General features: G+C 42.6%; 1 protein-coding gene across 1 annotated transcript in view; it reads left to right on the forward strand.

Annotated features, from left to right (window-relative positions):
- GLB1L2 (galactosidase beta 1 like 2) overlaps positions 1-9,028 on the forward strand; it is a 130,607-nt gene extending 121,579 nt beyond the window's left edge. Inside the window, exons 17-19 of the mRNA XM_089655117.1 lie at positions 1,335-1,446; positions 8,198-8,314; positions 8,385-9,028. Coding sequence (XP_089511243.1) covers positions 1,335-1,446; positions 8,198-8,314; positions 8,385-8,471 — 316 coding nt within the window. The 3' untranslated portion in view covers positions 8,472-9,028. The remainder of the gene's footprint in view (positions 1-1,334; positions 1,447-8,197; positions 8,315-8,384) is intronic.
- The last annotated feature ends 256 nt before the right edge of the window (positions 9,029-9,284 follow it).

The raw sequence follows: 9,284 nt of genomic DNA on the forward strand, positions 1-9,284 counted from the left end.
CCCTGTGAGGACTGTTACAATTAGAAGACGCCTATGTGAAGCCAAGCTATCTGCAAGAAGCCCCTGCAAAGTCCCACTGTTGGAAAAAAGACATGTGCTGAAGAGGTTACAATTTGCCAAAGAGCACATTGACTGGCCTAAAGAGAAATGGCGCAACATTTTGTGGACTGATGAAAGTAAGATTTGTTCTTTTTGGGTCTAGTGGGCGGAGACAGTTTGTCAGACAAACCCCAAACACTGAATTCAAGCCACAGTACACTGTGAAGACAGTGAAGCATGGTGGTGCAAGCATCATGATATGGGGATGTTTCTCATACTACGGTGTTGGGCCTATTTATCGCATACCAGGGATCATGGATCAGTTTGAATACTTCAGAATACTTGAAGAGGTCATGCTGCCTTATGCTGAAGAGGAAATGCCCTTGAAATGGGTGTTCCCACAAGACAACGACCCCAAACACACCAGTAAACGTACAACATCTTGGTTCCAGACCAACAAGATTGACGTTATGGAGTGGCCAGCCCAATCCCCGGATCTTAATCCAATAGAAAACTTGTGGGGTGACATCAAAAATGCAGTTTCTGAGGCAAAACCAAGAAATAGAGAAGAACTGTGGAATGTCGTCCAATCATCCTGGGCTGGAATACCTGATCACAGGGGCCAGAAGTTGGGTGACTCCATGCAACACAGATGTACAGCAGTTCTCAGAAACAGTGCGACTACAACCAAATATTCATGAAGTGATTCAAAGGAAAGCAAAATCTTCAAACATTTCTCAGTTTATATAGTGAATGTTTGAGTTTGTAAAGAAGAATACAAACACTGCGATTTTTTTGAACCGTCTAATATTCACTTTTCTTCAATTTTTTTTAGAGGAACAACCCAAATTTGATATTTTTCTTCATGTTTTGATTTGGAATAGAATGTGTCGTGTTCCCAATGCATTTGTGTGTATGGAAATAAAAGCTATTAGAAGGATTTTGAGCTTTATTCACTTTTTTCAACACACTGCTATTATTTTGAACACAACTGTATGTAGGAGGATTTGTTTCATCTGTGTGTATCACCTGAGTCCAGTCACTTCACTGGGTATATGGAGGGGTTTACAACCACTTTATTGGCTGTCCAAGCTGGAGTTGTAAGAATACATTTCAGGTGGCCATACACAACAAAAAAAAGTTCAAACTCCTAGGCGCATGGCAGAGTCCTAGGAGAGCATAAAGAAGGGTTTTTCTTTTTACAGAAGTGGGTTATAGCCTTTCTAAATGAATGGTTTTGTTATGAAATTGCTTCTTCGTGAAATTCCTCTTTAAAATCTTGTGTCCTTGTAAAGTCTAAACAGTGTCCATTGGTCAGATGTGAGTGATGAGAAGACAGGCCCGGTGTTCTTCCAAGGGGCTTTAGAAGCCAATTACTCTCCACTGGACACTTACCTGAGCATGAAGGTAAGTCCTCATAATGTGTAAATGACGTAGGTCAGTGCCTCATGTGTACTAGATGACATTCACTTTGAGACCGTGTGACACAGAGACCACTTCCCTTCTCCCAACTGGATACTAACCCTGGATACATGCTCAATGTAACCAGGGGCGGACTGACCATTTGGAAACTCGGGCACTGCCCGAGGGCCTGGGGTCAGTAGGGGGCTCCATGAGATGCCCCTGGTACCTTTTTCATAGGCTTTTTTGAGTTTGGGCAAGGACACAGGGGTCCCATGATCCCCTATTGCCCGGGGGCCCCATGAGTTGTCAGTCCGCCCCTGTATGTAACAAGATCTTCATTAAAGAAGATCTATCACCAGGAGAAAAAAAATATGTTAAGTTCCTCAGGGGTCCCAGCGTTCATAGCATTTTTTCCCATTAAAATCCAAGCAGTAGACATTAAATAAAAAACATTTTACTTTTCTGTCATTGCTGGCTGTAGCTTCACCCCCCAAGGCAAAGAAAAAGGGGGGGGGGGTTACTGTCTGCACGGAGCCCTGCCTCCTGTGCATTCTGCAGTGTTCTCTCTCTCCCTCTCCCTCTCTCCCTCTCTATCCCTCTCCTCTTTAGTTTAAACTGCAACCAGGGGAGAGAGTGGAAACTGTCAGCTTGTGTTGGAATGATTGCAGCTGGAGAAGAGTGCTTTCTTTCACAAAAACACTATCTGACAACAACACAAGCCAGATACTACACTGGACTCAGACAACACAGGCTTACATTTTCCACTCCTGTATGGATGAAGATGGAGACGAGTTATGTGCACAGGATCCCCTTTGGGTTTCAACAAGCTTGATGTTCTTCTGGTGATAGGTCTTCTTTAACCACCTGCTAACTGCTCACCGTAAATATACTGCAAGCGGGCGGCAGGTGCAGACACAATCACATACCTGTATGTCGGCTGATTCTTCCAGGTTCGGCGGCACGCATGTGTCCCCGCTGCTGTAATTCGTCAGAGCATGAGTTTGGCAGTTGATTTCAACCAATGATTTTGGCTGATCAGCGTCCAATCACACACAGTTCTGTGTTTACAAAAATACTGAACTCTGTGTACAGGGAACAGAGATCTGGCTGTTTCTTCTCCCTGAAAGGCAGAGAGAGAAAAACAGCCACATAGTAAACTAACATTTTACACATTGTTAGGCACATAGCTCTTTGACTGCCTCTAGATGTTAACCCCTTCCCAGCCAGTGTCATTAGTACAGTGCAGGGGCGGACTGACCACTCATGGGGCCCCCGGGCAATAGGGGATCATGGGGCCCCTGTGTCCTTCCTCAAACTCAAAAAAGCCTATGAAAAAAGGTACCAGGGGCATCTCATGGGGCCCCCTACTGACCCCGGGCCCTCGGGCAGTGCCCGAGTTTCCAAATGGTCAGTCCGCCCCTGGTACAGTGACAGTGTACAGTATAAATACTGATCACAGTATTAGTGTCACTATGGATGTCAGTCAGTGTACCTCTCAGCCAGCGCACCACACTATCTCAGTCCTACTAGAAGTCGCTGATCACGACCATTACCAGTATAGTATCAGAGCTATGTAAATTCCAGTGTATATATACAGTGAAGGAAATAAGTATTTGATCCCCTGCTGATTTTGAATGTGTGCCCACTCACAAAGAAATGATCAGTCTAAAAATCGAGTGGTAGGTGTATTGTAACACTGAGAGACAGAATAGCAACAAAAAATTCAAAAGAAATGCATGTCTAATAAATGATGCACTGATTTGCAGGTTCATGAGGGAAATAAGTATTTGATCCCCTTCACAAAACATGATTTAGTACTTGTTGGCAAATCCCTTGTTGGCAATCACAGAGGTCAGACGTTTCCTGTAGTTGGCCCCCAGGTTCGCACACATCTCAGGAGGGATTTTGGCCCACTCTTCTTGGCAGATCCTCTCCAAGTCATTAAGGTTTGGTGGCTGACATTTGGCAACTCAAACTTTCAGCTCCCTCCACAGATTTTCAATTGGATTAAGGTCTGGAGACTGGCTAGGCTACTCCAGGACCGTAATCCAGGGGATCAAATACTTATTTCCTTCACTGTACCATAGTTTGTAGACACTATAATTTTAGCACAAACCAATTAATATACACTGATTGTGATCTTTTTGTAGCAAAATATATTTTATCCTAAATTTATGAAGAGATTTAATCTTTTGTTTTTTTTTCATTGGATATTTTTATTTTTTTTTAACAAAAAAAAGTAAATTAAAAAACAAAACAAAAACATTATTTTCTACTTTCTCATTTATATAATAATAATAAAAAAACAGTGGTGAGCAAATACCACCAAAAGAAAGCTCTATATGTGTGAAAAAATTGATAATTTCATTTGCGTACAGTGTTGAATGACCAATTGCCAGTTAAATTAATGCAGTGCTGAATAGCAAAATATAGCCTGGTCATAAAGGAGGTAAAACCTCCCGGGGGTCAAGTTCATTTGACTGATTTTTAATTCCCATTTTCTAAAAAGATTGCATCAATCAAAGATTTGTTCAGGCCATTCACCAGGCAAATGTTTTTTTAATCTGTATACCTTGTATCAAAGCTAAACAACTGCTTGTAGACCTCCACCTCCCATGTAAAAAGGTGCAGATTATATACTTGATCGATTGAGTTATTTTGTTCTAACGTTGTTTTGTTGTCTTGCCTGTAGGCAAGAGTGATATTACTGGGTTCTGATGATCCTGGGACCACTAATGCTAGCTGTAACGGAAGCGGACCCCGACTGCACTAGGGTGTTTCCGTTAGACTCCCGCTTCCCTGTCCAAACACAGATCCACCAACACCATACACCACACCGCTGGCCATACAAGACGAGACAGCCCCAGACTTGAAGGAAACCAGAAAATAGACTATTGTATTTTAACACAGATACTAGATATATACACAGGGCGGGGCAATACATTTAGTAACAAGAGACACACAGCAGACACCCCACCACCAAGCCAATACACAAACACATACATCCCATAATATTTTGCTCCCAAGCAAGACACACAATAGAACAATGGGACAACCACATGGCATTAAACAATGAACAACCCCCACCTATAAATGTCTACACAATAGCAGGACATTCCACCCTGTACCACTAACAGGCACAGGGTGACTTACACATAAGAGGGATATGGGGAGCTGAGACAGGGGTCTCCCCACCTCTCTGAAGGGGGCCCCCACCCAAAGTCACTCCCTTCACACTAGCCATACACACAAAAACACCATGGATGGAGGAGTCTCCTCTGCCAGATATTGTATTCAGACACACACAAAGCCCACAGCTCCTTCAATTTATTCACAGTTTGTTGAGCTGGGTGGGACCAACAGGGCCACCCGTGGTTCAAATTTTGTCTGATTCCTTTTGATTTGAGCTGTGTGTGGCCAGCTTAAGGAAACCAGAAGTCACAAGATGTTTCTCCAGAACTGTTATAGGAGCATTTTTATTAGCCAGATCTGGAAAATCTGGAGCAGGCCTAGAGCCATCACTCTCATTGCAAGCCAAAGTGTACGGTAGAATTTTTTTTTTTTTTTTTTAATGTTCCTTTTCACATGGTGGTCTACAAAATAAGTGGACTTGGCTTTAAAGCTGATTTTGCATCAAAATGCAATGTTCTATTAAAGTCACTTGCTCGTCCGTTTATGTTGATATATTTATAAGTATAGAACCAGCGCCACGGAAATTGTATAAGACAAAAGTAAGCTGCAGAACCTAGCCTATAAACTTATAGGATATACAAAACTTCAAAAAAATAGGTTGCGCCTAAATACATACAAAAGTGTAACAAAAAATGTGACAAAACAATAAAAAACAATATTTTAAATCAAAGTGAAATCCAGCAAAAAAGAAAAAAGTCCAAAAGTTCAAATAATCAATAATGTCCAAAATAATTAATCACCAAGTGAATCCACCACCAAAAATGGTTAAATAAAACTCACCAGAGTAATATGCTGATTGTTGAAAAAACCAGCATATAGCACTTGTTACTCTGGGAGCAATAAATAATATGGTGACAGCAACACTGAAGAAATGAGGGATGAACTCCAACAGACGATGTTCTGCAAAGCTGAAAATCCACTCCAAAGGTGATTTAGTATCCAAACTGAGAGATGATCAGACCGTCACTCGAAAGAAAAAAGTGAACAATCATGGTGCAGTATGTTTTAACTAGCTGCCGACCGCAGATAGCCGAATGACGGCTGCACTGCGGCCGGCCAGTTCTGGGTGGACGTCATATGACGTCCTCCCAGAACGCGCTCTCCTGCGCGCCCCAGGGGGCGCGCACCCGGCGATCTCCGTGATCGCTGTGTCCTACGGACACAGCTGATCACGTGATGTGGTAAAAGGCCAATCACAGCGGCCTTTTACCACGTGATCAGCGGTGTCCAATGACACGCTGATCGGAGGGAAATGCAAGTGCCGGTTCTCGGCTGCACTTTCCTCACGCTGTCAGATCGTGAGGAAAGTACTGCCGAGAACCGGCAGTTGTCAGAGCGAGGATCGGCACCGATCATCAGGGCACTGATGATTAGTGCCCTGATGATCGGTGCCCAGCAGTGCCACCCGCAAGCTCTGCCCACCTGTGCCCAGCAGTGTGCCCACTAGCTCCGCCCACCTGTGCCCAGCAGATCACCCACCTGTGCCTAGCAGATCACCCACCTGTGCCACTCTGCAGTGTCACCCACCTGTGCCCAGCAGTGCCACCCACCTGTGCCCAGCAGTGCCACCCACCTGTGCCCACCCACCAGTGCCACCCACCAGTGCCACCAGTCAGTGCCCAGGGGTTGTGCCAGTCAGTGCCGCCAGTCAGTGCCCAGCAGTGATGCCAGTTAGTGCCGTCTATCAGTACCCATCATCAGTGTCACCTATCAGTGTCGCCTATCAGTGCTGCATATTAGTGCCGCCTATCCGTGACACCTCATTAGTGCTGTCTATCAGTGCCGCCTATCCGTGCCACCTCATTAGTACTGCCTATCAGTGCCCTTTAGTGCTGCCTATCAGTGCCCATCAGTGCCGCCTATCAGTGCCCATCAGTGCTGCCTCATCAACGCACATCAGCGAAGGAGAAAAATTACCTGTTTGAAAAATTTTATAATAGAAACAAAGAAACTTTTTTTTTTTTTTTTGCACTTTTTGTATTTATAGCGCAAAAAGTAAAGCGCCCAGTGGCGATTAAATACCACCAAAAGAAAGCTCTATTTGTGAGAAAAAAATTTTCAAAATTTCATATGGGTACAATGTTGCATGACCGCGCAATTGTCAATCAAAGTGCGGCAGCGCTGAAAGCTGAAAATTGGCCTGGTAAATAAGGGGGTATAAGTGCCTGGTAGGCAAGTGGTTAAAAAGCATCAAACTTTAATGAAGAAATGCACTTACAAGCAAGGTGTCCAGACTGACACCAGTATAGACCGCGTGTGTAATGAATACAAGCGACTCAGACCCAGCTAAACATACACATGCAACGTGCAAGCAGACCAGGAGCGTGCTGAACGTCACATCCAAAGGCACCACCCTGAGGTAAGTGCATTTCTTCATTAAAGTTTGATGTTTTTAAAACATACTGCACCATGATTGTTCACTTTTTTCTTTTGAGTGACGGTCTGATCATCTGTTTGGATACTAAATCACCTTTGGAGTGGATTTTCAGCTTTGCAAAACATCGTCTGTTGGAGTTCATCCCTCATTTCTTCAGTGTTGCTATCACCATATTAATTATTGCTCCCAGAGTAACAAGTACTATATGCTGGTTTTTCAACAATCAGCATATTCACTTGGTGATTAATTATTTTGGACCAGGGCGGACTGACAACTCATGGGGCCCCCGGGCAATAGGGGATCATGGGGCCCCTGTGTCCTTGCCCAAACTCAAAAAAGCCTATGAAAAAGGTACCAGGGGAACCTCATGGGGCCCCCTACTGACCCCGGGCCCTCGGGCGGTGCCCAAGTTTCTAAATGGTCAGTCCGCCCCTTTTTTGGACATTTATTGATTATTTGAACTTTTGGACTTTTTTCTATTTTGCTGGATTTCATTTTGATTTAAAATATTGCTTTTATTGTTTTGTCACATTTTTTGTTACACTTTTGTATGTATTTAAGCGCAACCTATTTTTTTTAAGATATGTTGATATATTACTAGTGTGTGAAAGCTAAGAATGAGATATTCCTACTAGTAATTTCAGCAATTAAATCCGAATGGATGCCACTTTGCCTGCCCACCCGGACAAATGTAAGTACTAGAGGTTCAGTTCGTGTGAGTGAAATCTATTAAACCAAGCTGTATTTTATTGGCGTTTTAATGTTTATATACCAGTAATGGATTAAACATAATTATATATAAACTAAAAAATCTATTAATTAAAAAAACAAAACCCTTTTTTGTGGGTTCATAAAATTACCTAGATACACAGAATATAACTGGATACTAACATTAATAGGTAAAGTTGATCCAGGGAATATCCGATTGCCTCTCGGGAGATCAGGAAGGAATTTTTTTCCCTGCAGGAGCAAATTGGATCACGCTTTGCTGGGGTTTTTTTTTTTTGCCTTCCCCTGGATCAACTGTGGGTGTAGGATTATAAACTTTTTTTTTTTTTTGGTTGAACTGGATGGACTTGTCTTTTTTCAGCCAGACTAACTATGTAACCATTTAGTACTTGTACTAGCACTATGTTCTGTACTGACTGTGTAATTGTGTTCCTTCCTGTTCTGTGCTGGTCTCAGGGCTGGAAGAAGGGTGTGGTATTTGTGAATGGGAAGAATCTGGGTCGGTACTGGGATATTGGACCACAACAGACCCTTTATTTACCTGGAACGTGGCTCTGGCCTGGAGTAAATGAGGTGAGCCCCTTGTTACCTTTTGCTGTTCATTACATAATCTGGTTCTCCAGTAACCTTCTTGTTTCTGCAGATCACTATCTTTGAAGAAGAAGAGGCTGGAAGCTCGCTGTACTCTGTCGACGTTCCCCTCCTTGGGAGGACTCAGTATGTGGACTAGCCAGATGTGACGAGATGGCAGCAGAACCTGTGGAACTGCCAAGCACAACCCAAATGGGCAACTTCATGGCTCTAGGAGGTTAGATGTATAGAGGTTTCATTCTTGTGGGTCTTTCCTGGCACCAGCATTTGTCTTCATCAGAAACATTTTTCAAGAATTCTTCCAATGTGTCGATATACTTTCTTTCTTTTCTGTGCAATTATTGCACACCGACTCTCCAATTTCTAACAGAATTTAATAACAAGGTACTTGAAAAATAGTCATTTGAGCTGAACTTCTGAGCCAAACAATCCTTCCAAATGTGGCACAGATCAATCCTTCCAGAGGCTTCTCTTCTTCGTGAAGCTCCAAACACTGGTTAATGAATGTAGAAATTAAACTCAGGTGTTCATGGACTATTTATGTGTATAATAATATGATTTTTAATGTATTTTTTAAATGGTAATTGTAGATAATATTGATTTTAATTATTAATGTTAAAACGAGGGGCTTCCTTTTTGCTAATTTTATAAAAAAAAAAAAATAATAATAATAAACCGTTCTTTTATTTATTTTTATTTTAACATTGCTCTGCATTTGTGAATTTATCAGAAAACTTCAGGAACAAGATCTCTGGCTGAGCTACCTGCGTCCTGAACTGACAGTTCAGATATGGTTTGGAACTGGTAGGTTAAATACTTTACTAGCACCTCTCAGAGACCTCAGTGGTGAGAATTGTCAGCAATAGGTTGTGCCTCCACCCTAATGGACAATACCAAAATTGGGGGAACTAAAACGCTTTAGGCTTTGTACACGCGGTGGCTTTAAAATTGT

Source organism: Staurois parvus, unplaced genomic scaffold, assembly GCF_062004578.1.
Source record: "Staurois parvus isolate SC_StPar_1 unplaced genomic scaffold, SC_StPar_1.0 ptg000820l, whole genome shotgun sequence".
NCBI classification, from domain to species: domain Eukaryota; kingdom Metazoa; phylum Chordata; class Amphibia; order Anura; family Ranidae; genus Staurois; species Staurois parvus.